At 34.4% G+C, this 18101-nt stretch overlaps 1 protein-coding gene across 3 annotated transcripts in view; it reads right to left on the reverse strand.

Annotated features, from left to right (window-relative positions):
• Positions 1-18101, reverse strand: part of PRIM2 (DNA primase subunit 2) — a 377081-nt gene that overhangs the window by 119345 nt on the left and 239635 nt on the right. For all 3 annotated transcript variants that reach the window (XM_074310600.1, XM_074310602.1, XM_074310601.1), the window contains exon 10: positions 17070-17255. In XM_074310600.1, coding sequence (XP_074166701.1) covers positions 17070-17255 — 186 coding nt within the window. The remainder of the gene's footprint in view (positions 1-17069; positions 17256-18101) is intronic.

Genomic DNA, 18101 nt, shown 5'->3' on the forward strand with positions numbered 1-18101 from the left:
TATTCTATATTGCATCCATCTTCAAAGAGAACTAGTTTTAGGTTTTTTAAAATAACATTAGGGACTTCCTGCCAAGATGGCGGCGTGAGGCAGACAGCTGCTTGAGCTCCTCGTTTTCTCTCAGAACTTACTTCATGACAAGCTTCAGACTTAATGCTTGACCCAGAAAGAAATCCACAAATTATCACCAAGAGAAGACATCCTTGAAAGTCGCCAGAAAAGGACTGTGTTTGCTCAGGGGGAGGGTCAATCAGACTGGACGCAGACTGAGGGCAGGCAAGCCAGAATGAGACAGGCAGCTCACACAGCTCAGACCAGAGGGGGAGGGGTACGATCTCTGCCGTTTCTGAGAAAAGGCTTTTTCCCCAGAGTGGATACTCTGTCTTGGCAGCAAGCTAGGAGCAGCGGAGAGGGTGTAAACACCGGAGGTGAAGATTAAAACCCCAGAAAGCCAGAGTCTCTCAGAACCCGGCCACCCCCAAGCCTCACCTGGACTGACTCAGTGCGTTCTCAGAGCCTCAGAGCGCAGACTCAGTACAGTCATTGCTGTTCTGCTAGTGGCTCTCTGCTGCCCTACCCCCAGTCTGTAGAGGAAGCCCATTAACACGATCCAGCCCCATCCCCCCCCAAAACAGACCTATTGTTTCTCTTGTCAGTTTGTTTTCTTCGATTCCTACTCTGACAAAATGAACAAAAAGTTCAAAAGGGCTCTAACCATTGACAGCTTCTGTATGGAGAGAGAGCAGACTTCAAACACTGAGGAGACTAAAAACAGACTGTCCCCAGATGACTCCCCTAAGAGGGATATGAGCTGCTCCTCAATACAAAAGAATCTCATAGAGGAAATCAAAAAGGCTCTCACAAGAGAGCTGGAAGAGAAATGGGAAAAGGAAAGGGAGGCTTGGCAAGAGAGCCTGGAGAAGTCATCCCATGCATTCAAAGACAGAGTGGATAAAGAAATCAAATCATTGAGAAACAAGATTAGTGAGCTGGAAAAGATAAACAACTCCAAGGAAAACAGGATTAGTGAGCTGGAAAAAGAAAACAGCTCTCTAAAAAATAAAATGGATAAAATGGAAAAAAATTCCATAGAAGATAAAAACTCAATTGGACAATTATAAAGAGATATTAAAAAAGTGAGTGAAGAAAATACATCATTGAAAATTAGACTGGAAAAAGTAGAAATGAATGACTCAAGGAGAAACCAAGAGGTAGTCAAGCAAAACCAGAGAAATGAAACAATTGAAAAGAATGTCAAGTACCTTACCAGAAAGACAACAGACCTGGAAAACAGATCCAGGAGAGACAATTTGACAATAATCAGACTCCCTGAAAAATGTGAGGAAAAAAAGAGCTTGGACACCATTTTCAAGGAAATTATCAAAGAGAACCGCCCAGACGTTCTGGAAACAGAGGGTAAAATAGACATTGAAAAAATGCATCGATCACCTACTGAAAGGGACCCTAAAATCAAAACGCCAAGAAATATAGTGGCCAAGTTCAAGAACCATCAGACAAAGGAAAAGATATTGGAAGCTGCTAGAAAAAAGCAATTCAGATATGGAGGATCCACAATAAGGATAACCCAGGATCTAGCAGCGTCCACATTAAAAGAATGAAGGGCCTGGAACATGATATTCCGAAAGGCTAAGGAACTTGGTATGCAGCCAAGAATAACTTACCCAGCAAGAATGAGCATCGTTTTCCAGGGAAGAAGATGGACATTTAACGAAATAAATGAATTCCATCTATTTTTGATGAAAAAACCAGATCTACATAAAAGGTTTGATCTTCAAATACAGAACTCAAGAGATTTCTAAAAAGGTAAAAAGAAATCTTGAGAACTATACTTCTGCCAAAAAATATGTAAAGAACATATGTACAATTTGTCTTAGAAACTAGAGGTGGAAAGGAAATTATATCATAAAATGTAAAGTGGTAGTACTACATCTCATGAAGAGGCAAAGGTAACCTATTATATCTGAGAGAAAGAAAGGAGGGAGATGAACATAGTGTGTATCAATAGACATATTCGATTTATGGTGAAACTTCTTCCACTTCATTGAAAAGTGAAAGGGAAGGAGTAAGCTAAGGAGAAGGGAATACAGAAATTTTGAGGAAAAGGGGTAAAATAAGGGGAGGATCTTTAAGGTGGGGAAGGGATCCTAAAAAGGGAGGGCTGTGAAAAGCAAGTGGTGTTGTGTTCAACAGTTTAATACTGGGTAGGGGGGTAAGAGGGAAGGAAAGGGGAAAAGCATAAGCAGGGGTTAATAGGATGGCAAGCAATATAGAATTAGTCCTTCTAACCATAAATGTGAATGGGGCAAACTGCCTCATAAAGAGGAAGCAGTTAGCAGAATGGATTAAAAGTCAGAATCCTACTATATGTTGTTTACATGAAACACACCTGAAACAGGGTGAGACATTCAAACTAAAAGTAAAAGGGTGGAGCAGAATCTATTATGCTTCAGGCAAAACCAAAAAAGCAGGAGTAGCCATCCTCATCTCAGATCAAGCAAAAACAAAAATTGATCTACTTAAAAGAGATAAGGAAGGGTATTATATCCTGCTAAAGGGCAGCATCAATAATGAAGGAGTATCAATATTAAACATATATGCACCAAGTGGTGCAGCATCTAAATTCTTAAAAGAGAAATTAAGAGAGCTGCAAGAGGAAATAGATAGCAAAACTATAATAGTGGGAGATCTCAACCTTGCACTCTCAGAATTAGATAAATCAAACCACAAAATAAATAAGAAAAAAGTCAAAGAGGTAAATAGAATACTAGAAAAGTTTGATATGATAGATCTTTGGCGAAAGATAAATAGAGACAGAAAGGAATATACTTTCTTCTCAGCAGTTCATGGAACCTATACAAAAATTGATCATATACTAGGGCATAAAAACCTCAAAATCAAATGAAGTAAGGCAGAAATAGTAAATGCATCCTTTTCAGACCACAATGCAATCAAAATTACATTTAATAAAAAGCCAGGGGAAAATAGACCAAAAAATAATTGGAAACTAAATAATCTTATACTAAAGAATGATTGGGTAAAACAGCAAATCATACACATAATTAGTAACTTCACCCAAGAAAATGACAATAATGAGACATCATACCAAAATGTGTGGGATACAGCCAAAGCAGTAATAAGGGGAAGTTTTATATCTCTAAAGGCCTACTTGCATAAAAGAGAGAAAGAGAGGGCCAATGAATTGGGCTTACAACTAAAATTGCTAGAAAAGGAACAAATTAAAAACCCCCAGACAAACACAAAACTTGAAATTCAAAAAATAAAAGGTGAGATTAATAAAATTGAAAGTAAAAAAACTATTGAATTAATTAATAAAACTAAGAGTTGGTTCTATGAAAAAATCAAAAAAATAGACAAACCCTTAGTAAACCTGATTAAAAAAAGGAAAGAGAAAAAGCAAATTGTAAGTCTTGAAAATGAAAAGGGTGAACTCACCACTAATGAAGAGGAAATTAGAACAATAGTTAGGAGCTACTTTGCTCAACTTTATGCCGATAAATTCGATAACTTAAATGAAATGGAAGAATACCTTCAAAAATATAGCTTGCCCAGATTAACAGAGGAAGAAGTAAGTAGTCTAAATAGTCCCATCTCAGAAAAAGAAATAGACCAAGCTATTAACCAACTTCCTAAGAAAAAGTCCCCAGGACCAGATGGATTTACATGTGAATTCTACCAAACATTTAAAGAGCAACTAACTCCAATGCTATGTAAACTATTTGAAAAAATAGGGATCGAAGGAGTCCTACCAAATTCCTTCTATGACACAGAGATGGTACTGATACCTAAACCAAGTAGATCGAAAACTGAGAAAGAAAACTATAAACTAATTTCCTTAATGAATATTGATGCTAAAATCTTAAATAAGATATTAGCAAATAGACTTCAGAAAATCATCCCCAGGATAATACACTTTGACCAAGTGGGATTTATACCAGGAATGCAGGGCTGGTTTAATATTAGGAAAACTATTAGTATAATTGACCATATTAATAATCAAATTAATAAAAACCATATGATCATCTCAATAGATGCAGAAAAAGCATTTGATAAAATCCAACATCCATTCCTACTAAAAACGCTTGAGAGTATAGGAATAAATGGACTTTTCCCTGCAGGGCTGGTTTAATATTAGGAAAACTATTAGTATAATTGACTATATTAATAATCAAATTAATAAAAACCATATAATCATCTCAATAGATGCAGAAAAAGCATGTGACAAAATCCAACATCCATTCCTACTAAAAACTCTTGGGAGTATAGGAATAAATGGATTATTCCTTAGAATAATCAGGAGCATATATTTAAGACCTTCAGTAAGCATAATATGCAATAGAAATAAACTGCAACCTTTCGCAGTAAGATCAGGAGTGAAACAAGGTTGCACACTATCACCATTACTATTCAATATAGTACTAGAAACGCTAGCCTCGGCAATAAGAGCCAAGAAAGAGATTCAAGGAATTAGAGTAAGAAATGAAGAAATCAAACTATCGCTTTTTGCAGATGACATGATGGTATACTAAGAGAACCCCAAAGACTCTGCTAAAAAGTTATTAGAAATAATTCAGAATTTTAGCAAAGTGGCAGGATACAAAATAAATCCACATAAATCCTCAGCATTCTTATATATCACCAACAAAATGCAACAGCAAGAGATACAAAGAGAAATTCCATTCCAAACAAATGTTGAGAGTATAAAGTATTTGGGAATCCATCTACCAAAGAATAGTCAGGAATTATATGAGAAAAATTACAAAACACTTGCCACAAAAATAAAGTCAGATTTAAATAATTGGAAAGACATTCAGTGCTCTTGGATAGGCCGAGCAAATATAATAAAGATGACAATACTCCCCAAACTAATCTATTTTTTTAGTGCTATACCAATCAGACTCCCAAGAAACTATTTTAATGACCTAGAAAAAATAACAACAAAATGCATATGGAAGAATAAAAGATCGAGAATTGCAAGGGAACTAATGAAAAAAAAGTCAGAGGAAGGTGGTCTAAGTGTACCTGATCTAAAGCTATATTATATAGCAGCAGTCACCAAAACCATTTGGTACTGGCTAAGAAATAGAATGGTAGATCAGTGGAACAGGTTAGATACAAAGGACAAAAAAGGGTACATCTATAGCAATCTAATCTTTGACAAACCCAAAGATACCAACATTAGGGACAAAAATTCATTATTTGGAAGAAACTGTTGGGAAAACTGGAAATTAGTATGGCAGAAATTAGATATGGACCCACACTTAACACCATATACCAAGATAAGATCAAAATGGGTCCATGATTTAGGCATAAAGAATGAGATCATAAATAGATTAGAGGAACAGAGAATAGTGTACCTCTCAGACCTGTGGAGGAAGAAGGAATTTATGACCAGAGGAGAATTACAGATCATTATTGATCACAAAATAGAAGATTTTGATTACAACAAACTAAAAAGTTTCTGTACAAACAATACTAATGCAAACAAGATTAGAAGGGAAGTAACAAATTGGGAAAATATTTTTTAAAGTAAAGGTTCTGACAAAGGTCTCATTTCCAAAATATATAGAGAACTGACCCTGATTTATAGGAAAACAAACCATTCTCCAATTGATAAATGGTCAAGGGATATGAACAGACAATTCTCAGATGATGAAATTGAAACTATTTCCACTCATATGAAAGAGTGTTCCAAATCACTACTGATCAGTGAAATGCAAATTAAGACAACTCTGAGATACCACTACACACCTGTCAGATTGGCTAAAATGACAGGAACAAATAATGATGAATGTTGGAGGGGATGTGGGAAAACTGGGACACTGATACATTGTTGGTGGAGTTGTGAAAGTATCCAGCCATTCTGGAGAGCAATTTGGAACTATGCCCAAAAAGTTGTCAAACTGTGCATACCCTTTGACCCAGCCATACTACTACTGGGCTTATATCCCAAGGAAATATTAAAGAAGGGAAAGGGTCCTGTATGTGCCAAAATGTTTGTGGCAGCTCTTTTTGTTGTAGCTAGAAACTGGAAGTTGAATGGATGTCCATCAATTGGAGAACGGTTGGGTAAATTGTGGTATATGAAGGTTATGGAATATTATTGCTCTGTAAGAAATGACCAGCAGGAGGAATACAGAGAGGCTTGGAGAGACTTACATCAACTGTTGCCGAGTGAAATGAGCAGAACCAGAAGATCACTATACACTTCAACAACAATACTGTATGAGGATGTATTCTGATGGAAGTGGAAATCTTCAACATAAAGAAGATCCAACTCACTTCCAGTTGATCAATGATGGACAGAAATAACTATACCCAGAAAAGGAACACTGGGAAGCGAATGTAGATTGTTAGCACTACTGACTATCTATCCAGGTTACTTATACCTTCGGAAGCTAATAATTAATGTGCAACAAGAAAATGGTATTTACACACATATATTGTATCTAGGTTATATTGTAACACATGTAAAATATATGGGATTACCTGCCATCGGGGGGAGGGAGTGGAGGGAGGGAGGGGATAATTTGGAAAAATGAATAAAATAATAAAAAAAAAAAAAAAGAAAAATTTATTTTTAAAAAGTTTTTTGGTATATGTATACTTTTACCATTTATTAAAGACAAAAGCAAATTTGCATGCTTAAAAAAAATGGACTATTCCTTAAAATAATAAGGAGCATATATTTAAAACCTTCAGTAAACATCATATGTAATGGCGATAAACTCGACCCTTTCCCTATAAGATCAGGAGTGAAACAAGGTTGCCCACTATCACCATTACTTTTCAATATAGTACTAGAAACTCTAGCCTCGGCAATAAGAGCCGAGAAAGAGATTCAACGAATTAGAGTAGGAAATAAGGAAATCAAATTTTATCACTTTTCGCAGATGACATGATGGTATACTTAGAGAACCCCAAAGACTCTGCTAAAAAGCTAATAGAAATAATTCAGAATTTTAGTAAAGTTGCAGGAGACAAAATAAATCCACATAAATCCTCAGCATTTTTATACATTAACAACACAATCCAACAGCAAGAGATAAAAAGAGAAATTCCATTCAAAATAACGGTCGATAGTATAAAATATTTGGGAATATATCTACCAAAGGAGAGTCAGGAATTATATGAGCAAAATTACAAAACACTTGCCACAAAAATAAAGTCAGATTTAAATAATTGGAAAGACATTCAGTGCTCTTGGATAGGCTGAGGGAATATAATTAAGATGACAATACTCCCTAAACTAATCTATTTATTTAGTGCTATACCAATCAGACTTCCAAGAAACTATTTAAATAACCTAGAAAAAATAACAACAGAATTCATATGGAACAACAAAAGGTCGAGAATCTCAGGGGAAGTAATGAAAAAAAAATTAAGTGAAGGTGGTCTGGCTGTACCTGATCTAGAACTATATTATAAAGCAACAGTCACCAAAACCATTTGGTATTGGCTAAGAAATAGACTAGTTGATCAGTGGCATAGGTTAGGTTCACAGGGCAAGATAGTGAATAAAAATAGCAATCTAGTGTTTGACAAATCCAAAGATCCCAAATATTGGGATAAGAATTCATTATCTGACAACAACTGCTGGGAAAACTGGAAATTAGTATGGCAGAAACTAGGCATGGACCCACATTTAACACCACATACTAAGATTAGATCAAAATGGATCCAAGATTTAGGCATAAAGAACGAAATCATAAATAAATTGGAGGAACATGGGATGGTTTACCTCTTAGACTTCTGGAGGAGGAAGGAGTTTGTGTCCAAGGGAGAACTAGAGACCATTATTGATCACAAAATAGAAAATTTTGATTATACCAAATTAAAAAGTTTCTGCACAAACAAAACTAATGCAAACAAGATTAGAAGGGAAGTAACAAATTGGGAAAACATTTTTACAGTTAAAGGTCCTGATAAAGGCCTCATTTCCAAAATATACAGAGAATTGACTTTAATTTATAAGAAATCAAGCCATTCTCCAATTGATAAATGGTCAAAGGATATGAACAGACAATTTTCAGATGATGAAATTAAAACTATTTCCACTCATATGAAAGAGTGTTCCAAATCACTATTGATCAGAGAAATGCAAATTAAGACAACTCTGAGATATCATTACACACCTGTCAGATTGGCTAAGATGACAGGAACAAATAACGATGAATGTTGGAGGGGCTATGGGAAAAGTGGGACACTGATGCATTGTTGGTGGAGTTGTGAAAGAATCCAACCATTCTGGAGAGCAATCTGGAATTATGCCCAAAAAGTTATCAAAATGTGCATACCCTTTGACCCAGCAGCGCTACTACTGGGATTATATCCCAAGGAAATACTAAAGAAGGGAAAGGGTCCTGTATGTGCCAAAATGTTTGTGGCAGCCTTTTTGTAGTGTTTAGAAACTGAAAAATGAATGGATGCCCATCAATTGGAGAATGGTTGGGTAAATTATGGTATATGAATGTTATGGAATATTATTGTTCTGTAAGAAATGACCAACAGGAGAAATACAGAGAGGCTTGCAGAGACTTACATCAACTGATGCTAAGTGAAACAAGCAGAACCAGAAGATCATTATACACTTCAACAATGATACTGTACGAGGATGTATGCTGATGGAAGTGGATATCTTCAACATAGAGAGGAGCTAATCCAATTCCAATTGATTAATGATGGACAAAATCAGCTACATCCAGAAAAGGAACACTGGGAAATGAGTGTAAACTGTTATTTTTACCTTCTGAATCCAATTCTTCCTGTGCAACAAGAAATTCGGTTCTACACACATATATTGTATTTAAAATATATTGTAATATATTTAACATGTATAAGACTGCCTGCCATCTGGGGGAGGGGGTTGGGGGAAGAAGGGAAAAAATCTGAATAGAAGTAAGTGCAAGGGATAATGTTGTAAAAAAATTACCCATGCATATGTACTGTCAAAAAAAAAAGTTATAATTATAAAATAAAATAAAAATTAAATTAAAAAAAATAAAATAAAATAACATTGAATTTCATTAAAAGTTATATGATCCACAAGCAACAATAAGATAAATACCTGTCAGAAGTAAGATTCCTGCCATGAATGGATGGAAAAAATACAGTTTAAGAACTATTCTTCAACCTCCAGTTTTAGACAATGAAAGGGTAAGAGGTTTGCAGGAAATCTGAATTCAGATCTTTCAACCTACAAAAGCCAACTTTCTAAATGCTGTCAGGTTGGCTCTTTAAATATTTACCAAATATTATCAACAAATATGTATCTCGAAAATTGCAGCAAAGAGCTAAGTGATTTTATAGTTTCATCATGAGGAGAACTTAGATTTTAAAATGCTCTTGCTCCTCTTGGCATCCATTTGCTTATTTCTCTGGAGAATCAATCTTTGTGCAACTAATGATGCCTGGTGAGAGTGTGTTATTTCCAAAATGACTCAGTTACTGAAGATGTGATGACTTTCCAAGTTAATAATATTCTAATGCTCAAACTGCAACTATCACTCTGAAGAACTAATAGGCAATGGCCACGTTTTACTCCATTACACAGCCTGTCGTGATTACTTGGTACTAGTCAAATGAATCAAATGACTGATAAAAATCATTAACGTCAAATACTTAACAAGTAGTTGCCAAAAATACATCATTACTATTTAGAAGCTGCTATGAGAGAAAATGGTAATTTCTTAGACTGTAATAATAATTTTGCTTAACTTGACAGTAATCATAGTAAATTGATGTCTGATGACAGGCTCCTGTGATACTTATACTTTATATGATAATCACACTAATATAAGATTTTTGTATTATTTTAGGGTCCCAAAAATATACCTTCATCATGAAAAAAATTAGTATAATTCTCAGAAGATGAGATAAACAGTATATAACCAGAAAGGAAAAAAAATAACAGTATGCAAAAATTCAATAAACACAGGCCAAAGGAAAAAATAAAAAGGAGAAAGGAGAAAAAAGATAATTAAACAATACATTCAGGTAGCTAAGTGGCACAGTGAACAGCATACTGGATCTGGCATCAGGAAGATCTTAATTCAGATTTGACTTCAGACACTTACTGACCATAGGATCCTGGGCAAGTCACTTACCCCTGTTTGCCTCAGTTTCCTCATTTGTAAAATGAACTGGAGAAGGAAATGACAAGCACTCCAGTATCTTGGCCAAGAAAACCCCAAATGGGGTCACAAACAGGTAGACACAACTGAAAAATGATATTACAACAATAATAACAACATAACAGCTCATTCAAGAAAGGTGAAGAGACTGTATTATGCAAGGAATTTGAGAAAATCATTTATTCTGGTGGGAGTAGTCTGAGGAAAATGGTAGTAACCAAATGATTAAAGCCAAAGAACAGTATTACAACCCAATGCATTGTCTCTGTTAATTTAAGAGAAAACAGCTCCAAACCCACAATAAGTATACAAATACCTGTATCTACACTAGCACACCAAGTTATCAGGAAGCCCAGAAATATGTTAGAAAAACAGAACAAAACTTGTTAAAGTGAGACAGAAAAATGGAAAGCTGAAGCAATAATTTAGAGCTTGGCTTGACCTGCCTATATTCCTCTTTTACTTTGCCCTTCGAAGGTGGGAGGACAAGGAAGAAGAAAGGTTAAAGGAGAAAAAAGAGGAGGAAGAGAAGGAGGAGGGGAGGGATGGGCAAGATGCAATTGTTTGGTGTTGATGTTTGTTTTTCTTTTTAGGGAGGGATGCCTAGGCCTTGAGGAAGAACTGTAAGAACTTGTAAATTTGGAAGTGACGATTATGAAAATATTACATGTGGAGTCAGAAGATACGGGATCAACTCCCAGAACAAACATTTATATTTGTATGATTTTGGGCAAGACTTAGTCTCTTTAAGTCTCAGTTTCCTCATCTGTAAAACACTTGCATTGCTTCTCAAAAGGTTGTCAGGATAAAAGCCCCCTCATCAATCTTGAACAAAGATGGTATGAGAAAAGCCTTTTTGTAAATTATTATTATCCTTGTAAGGGAAACAATTGTGATAAAATTTAGGCTGGGAATAGCCAAAAGATACTGGACCTACTTCTGACCCCACAGTAGTCATATATGATCATGGATATATCACAAGGAATTCTAAGACTATAATTTATAGTACTGATTTGCAATGGTAGAAGGAGTTTCCTCACTGAGGTAAGTATACCATAAAAATTACAGGTCTAATCCCTATCCCTAATACCCAAGTATTTGTGGTTATTGTTCATTCTGAATATAGTTATCAAGCAGCAAACACCACACCTACTGTTTCTTGGTGTTTTCTGAAGCCACATTGGCTCTCAGGTAGATGACAATCTTCCAGGTGAAACATCAGTCTATAAAGGACTCTGGCCAAAAATCTTATCATCTATAACTGAGAGTCCCTTCCTGCACCTGCTCCTCCTCCCTACCTACAATTATTACAAGCTGATTTCCTTTATAAAAACAGACAATGAAAGCATTCTTGAACTCCTGAGGGATAACAACTTCAATTCACATAATCCAGAACATTTCAGTCAGCTTTTGTATGAACAGTGGACCCTCTGCCTTGAAAATATTAGCTGGAATTGAATCAACACCAGGTACTTTACCACAAGAGAAGAGCCTAATGGCATACAAAATTTCTTTGCCAGTTGGAAGTTCAGCTATATAGGATAGAATTTAACCTGAAATATGTAATCAGTGAATTCAGCACTGACTGATGATAGTCTGCTGAGAATACTATGGAAGTGTTCAGCATATCCCTCTAAGACCATGTCCTCACCACTAAACATTACTAATGCTAGGTACTACTCATTGTTGAGTAGTTAAGATGCACCCTAGGTTGTTGGCCCATAAATTGCCTTCAGGGCAACCCTAAATTATTACTATCTGTAATATAAAATGTATTATTCTCTGTTGAGTTTTCTTGGGGTCTCTGGGAGCAGCCTTTGTTTCAGTTCTTTAATCACAAGTGCAGTCAGGTGTTAAAGTCCAAATCCTTTATTGTCTCTTTCAAAGTCTTGTCTTCTTTCCTGCAGCCTAGTTAGTTTTCTTAAGTCCAGATCCTTTATTATCTCCTTCCTGAGGATGAGCAGTTTTCTGGAGAGCCTTCCGATGTCTTGGTTTCAGTGGAGAATAAAGGAGGAGAGCCTGCCACCACTTCTCTGTCTTCCCTAGTTCTGATTCTGGATGAGTTTGTCTGAGCTTATATGCTCTCTTATCATAGGTGTGAATCTTGTGGAACTATATTAAGTACTAAGTACATGTACTGAACTACAGAACTGTTAAGTACCATTCTAAACAACGATTATCTCTATCAATTCCACTAACTTAGCACCTTGTAAGAATCCTTTGTTTCAAGGTCAGAGTTCTGGCCCATAACAACTATCGGTATAAAATTAAATTTCATTTGCCTTCTTACTGAGTCAAAAATGTTGCATCTCTCTGAGTTTCACTTGTACTTTACTTTTGATGGAATTTAATGCTGCCTTTTTAGAGAAGGATTAACTACATTGTTGGTAAACTCTGTGGAGTTACCATTTTTCTTTTAGCAAAGAATGTTTAGTCAAAAAATGGAGTGTCTTTTTTCGTAGAACAGCAAGATATGCAGTGTCAGTTGACTTAAACTACATTGCAGGAGGTCAGATATAAGAAGACTGGAAATCATAAGTAGTACCATTATGAAGAATTTTGAACATCAGAGGATCTTTTAATTGATCCTGGAGGTCATTGGGCTTTATTGTGTAGATAGATGGCATAGTCAGACCTATGCTTTAGGAAAATCAATTTGGAGACTGAATAGAGGATGGATTGGAGGGAGGAAAAAAGACTTGAGCAGATTGTTGCTATAATCCAGGCATGAAATGCTGAAGGCCTGCATGAGAATTATGATAATACAAAAATCTTAAATAAAATGTTAGCAATGAGATTACAGAAAGTCATCCCCAGGATAGTACACTATAACCAAGTAAGATTTATACCAGTAATGAAGGGCTGGTTCAATATTAGGAAAACTATCTGCATAATCAACTATATCAATAACCAAACTAACAAAAAACATATGAATATCTCAATAGATGCAGAAAAAGCATTTGATAAAATCCAACACCCATTACTATTTAAAACACTAGAGAATATAGGAATAAATGGATTTTTCCTTAAAATGATCAGTAGCATTTATTTAAAACCATCAGCAAGCATCATATGTAATGGGGACAAACTAGAACCATTCCCAATAAGATCAGGAGTGAAACAAAGCTGCCCACTATCATCATTACTATTCAATATTGTATTAGAAATACTAACTTTGGCAATAAGAGAAGAAAAAGAGATTAAAGGAATTAGAGTAGCTAATGAGGAAACCAAATTATCATTCTTTGCAGATGATATGATGGCATACTTAGAGAAACCTAGAGAATCAACTAAAAAACTACTAGAAACTACTCACAACTTTAGCAAAGTTGCAGGACACAAAGTAAATCACGTAAATCATCAGCATTTTTATATATTACCAATAAAGTTCAGCACCAAGAGATACAAAAAGAAATTCCATTCAAAATAACTGTTGATAGTATAAAATATTTGAGAATCTATCTGCCAAGGAAAAGTCGGGAATTATACAAATACAACTACAAAACACTTTTCACACAAATAACGTCAGACTTAATCAGTTGGAAAAAATATCAAGCACTCACATGGGTAGACCAAGTGAATATCATGAAAATGACAATACTACCTAAATTAATTTATTTAGTGCCATACCAATCAAACTCCCAAGAAATTATTTTACAGACCTAGAAAAAATAATAACAGTTCATTTGAAAGAACAAAAGGTCAAGAATTTCATGGGAATTAATGGGGAAAAAATGCCAATGAAGGTGACCTAGCCATGCCAGACCTAAAATTATATCATAAAGTACCAGTTAGCAAAACCATTTGGTACTGGCTAAAAAAAAAAAAAAAAAAAAGAGTAGTCAATCATTGGAATAGGTTAGGCTCTCAAGACAAAAATAGTCAATGATTATAGTAATCCAGTGTTTTTAACATTAATATTAACATGTGTCAATCCTCTATACTATTTAAGAGGATTATTTTTATATAGTATACATCATTTAGCAAATGACTAGCATAGACAGTTCTATTTAACTGAACAGAATTTTCACAGACCAAGCTGCTTTTAAATTCATTTCACTGAAAAGGCATGTCAGAAAAAAAAAAAAAAAAAGAAAAAGAAAAAAAAGAAATAGCTGAGGAAGCAAGATATGTGTTCATTCACATAAATATTTACACCTTCCCACCCCAAAGGTGAGCATAACAACAGGTTACTATGAAGATGAAAAAGTAGCATGAGGTCAGACAAAGAGTGGATATGGATTCAAATCTTGTCCCAATACATCCTAATCATCACCAATCACCTTCACCAATATGATGACAAATCATTTATATATGGATAATTAAGGTTTGCCAAATATTTTACTTGCATTGTTTCATTTGATTCTCAAATTCTGTAGACAGGTGTTACTATTATTGCCATGTTACAAATGAGGAAAAGGAGGCGGAAAGAACTTAAGGGTCGTGTACCAAGGTCAAAGAGCTAATAAGTGCCTGAGCTAGGATTTAAACATGGATTTTTCTGACAAGAAGACTAGTATTCTATGCTCCATACAGTAGCTGACTGCCCATGGGCAAAGCACTAAATTCTCCATCCTCTTGGCAATGAATAATCTCCTTGATGATAGAGATACTGACATTTTTCTCTTCATGTCTCCACAACCTCGAAGAGTACTAGATACAGGGCCAGTATTTTAAAAAATTATTTTTTGAATAAATGAATGAAGTGATAGAAACATTGTTGATAGGTATCATTGAAGGGGAGTTGCTGATTTGGATAAACTATCACAGATCTGAACCAGACCAAAAAAAAAAAAAACAAAAAACTAACTAGCTATAAACTTCTCATGTACCATATAATTCATAATGCCTGTAACCAAAATAATATATTTACTGTAATCAATAGCAGACTAATGAAAATACGAGCCTCTTATATATTCATTTAGAAAATGAAGAAGTCATTGATTTCCATTTTAAAATAACTTCAAAAGAAAATTACTTTCACATCACAAAATGAAAAAAAAAATCAAATATGGCATTTTTGTTCTCCAGTGAAAAAGTTTCTTACATTTGCATTTTTAAAAGGAAAATTTCTAAACTCAATTCATGACAGCATTCTCAGTCTTGCCAGCAAATGTCTGTTTCAGACAGTAGCCACAATCTGACAAGCTGTGACAATTTTTAACAACAGGCACTTTCTCCTGCTTTGGACCCTACACACATAAATGCTTCAGATTTCATATATGTATTTGCCCCCAGGAATGTAAGAAGTAGTGTCCCAAATTGTTTTAAAGCAAATCCCTATTACATGAACCATTCTAATTTGCAATGATTCTACAGACAATCTTCAATGTAATCTGACTTCAAAACACACTTGGAAAAAAATCTATGGCTTTTTATACTATAAAAGGATCTGGTCTTTTTCAATTGGGCACACAGTTGGAGACATAATAAAGCCTTGGCTGTATGATTTATTTGGCAAATATCCCATGTTCTATAAATTAGCTTTCCCTAGGAAAAAAAATATTTTTAAAATTTTCTGTATTTTGTAGTGATTGAGAAGAAAGAGAATGAATACATTTCCTAATTAAAATCTAATAATTATTAAAAAAAAAAAAAAGGACTCTGTGATTACTATAGATAAATATATAAGGAGTTTTTCAAGTTTGTAAAATTTAGGGTAATCTATATCGAAACTACTTGGCTCCAAGTTAAAAGTGAATTTCTATAATATATTAGGGGATGGAGAAGAACCATTGAACTTTTATTTCATACCTTAGTTGCTAGATGTCTCATTTCCTTCTATTCTTGTTTCCTTCAGAATATATCTCATTTATCTAGAATGCTGAGAAGAAAATACAACTCCCCAAAGTCAACTACTGAATTATAATTCCTGCAATCAACATCAAATAGGTTGTATGAAGGGGGAGAGAGTGCTACTTTGCACAGTACTTTTTCACTCTTTACTACCCTATTTTTGTTTCCATTACCTTTCCTTCAGCAAATACATGGAAGCCTTTGTAATTTTTTGCAAATATGTTGCATTTATATATACTGTTAGCATGAAGTATATAGAGCTACGTAATAACAATTATTATGATTATCATTATAATCAATATTTACCTCTAGATTTAATGTGTTTTTACTCCTTTATCTCAACTGAATTATCTCATATTTCATGAGGCATCTGATACATTATCACAGTGAATTTATTAGGGAGATAATATAGGCATTATATCCCCCATGTTACAGATAAGGCTAATTTTATGGAATAACTTGTCAAGAATTACAAAACCAGTAAATGCTGAAAGCCAAAGTAAAACCAAAGGTTTCTTGACTCCTATCTACTACCTATGTTGCTTCTCCTACATGGCATAATGACTAGAATACTAGATTTGGAAGCTAAGAAGAATGAAATTCAAATCTGGCCTCTAGTATTACCTGTGTGACAATAGATAAGTCACTAAATCTTTTTTCAATTCCATTTTATGGATGAACATAATAAAAATATTTTTCAGGATTTTTATAATATTCAAATAAATTAATATAAAATATTTTTAAAATTTTAAGATGCTATGTCAATGTTAATTTTTAAGGAATTTCTTTGAATCTGGATTATCAGTCTGTCAATCAATTAACAAGCATTTATTACTATGGTCCAGACACTACACAAAGTTTGGGGAACACAACACAAGAATAAAACAATCTCTGTTCTCCAGGTGCTTACATTCCATTAGAAGAAACATGTACTTATATAAGCAAGTACAAAATATAAAGTAAATTCATAGGGCAAGGAGCGTCAATTTCAGAAATGTATAAAGATGCCATTCCGCATTTTCAGAATAAATGAAAAAATATAGACTAGATTAATTAAAATGTAACAGAATAAATAAATTTCTAATTTTTAAAAAAATTTACCTTGTCTGTATCCACTTTCCCTTTGATAAATTCCAGCTTCCAGAATTGCAAAGCTTGTTCAAGTGTTAAGCCAATGCCCTTCAGGAAAAGACCGTATTGCATTCGGCCACCATGCCGAAGATGATGATGTTCTCGCAAAGCTTTATGCAACTGACGCATACAAAGTGGAAATGATTTCACTGCAAGCTGTAAGGAAAATTATTTATGGCTATGAGGCAGTTTAACTATGTGACTTTTAATATTTATCTACAATAATTATAAATCCATTCTACTTGGAAAAACTAAAAACTAAAGAGACACACTAAAGAATCACTATGATTATTGATAAAACATATATTTTCTAAATGGTTTCTAATCAGAGCCATACAGTTAAAACTAAACAAAAACAGCTAGATAGATGGATGTGGCTCTTTCCAACAATGAGATGATTCAGACCAATTTCAATAATCTTGTGATGAAGAGAGCCATCAGAGAGAGGATTGTGGGAATTGAATGTGCACCACAACATAGCATTGTCACTCTTTCTGTTGTTTTTGCTTGCGTTTTGTTTCCTTTCTCAGGTTTTTTTTTTCCTTCTTGATCTAATTTTTCTTGTTCAGCAAGATAATTGTATAAATATGTATTACATATACTGGATTTAACATAACTGGATTTAACATATAAACATGTATTGGATTACCTGCCATTTAGGGGAGGGGATGAGAGGAAGGAGGGGAAAATTTGAAACACAAGGTTTTGCAAGGGTCAATGTTGAAAAACTGCCCATGCATATGTTTTATAAATAAAAAGCTTTAATAAAAAAATTAATAAAGAAAAGGGAAAAAAACAGCTAGAGAAAATGAAAATGAAAATACAAAGACAACCAACATAACAATGTAGGCCGATCTCACATCTGGAGCCAAAAAGACCACTGGATTTTCTAAAAAAAAAAAAAAAATGTCACTCTAAGTCATACTATCTTAGTTTCAACAGTCAAATCTATTCCTTTTTAATGGATTATACAAAATTGAATAAAAAAGCAAGATTAGGATG

Source organism: Sminthopsis crassicaudata, chromosome 4 (genome assembly GCF_048593235.1).
Source record: "Sminthopsis crassicaudata isolate SCR6 chromosome 4, ASM4859323v1, whole genome shotgun sequence".
Lineage (NCBI taxonomy): Eukaryota > Metazoa > Chordata > Mammalia > Dasyuromorphia > Dasyuridae > Sminthopsis > Sminthopsis crassicaudata.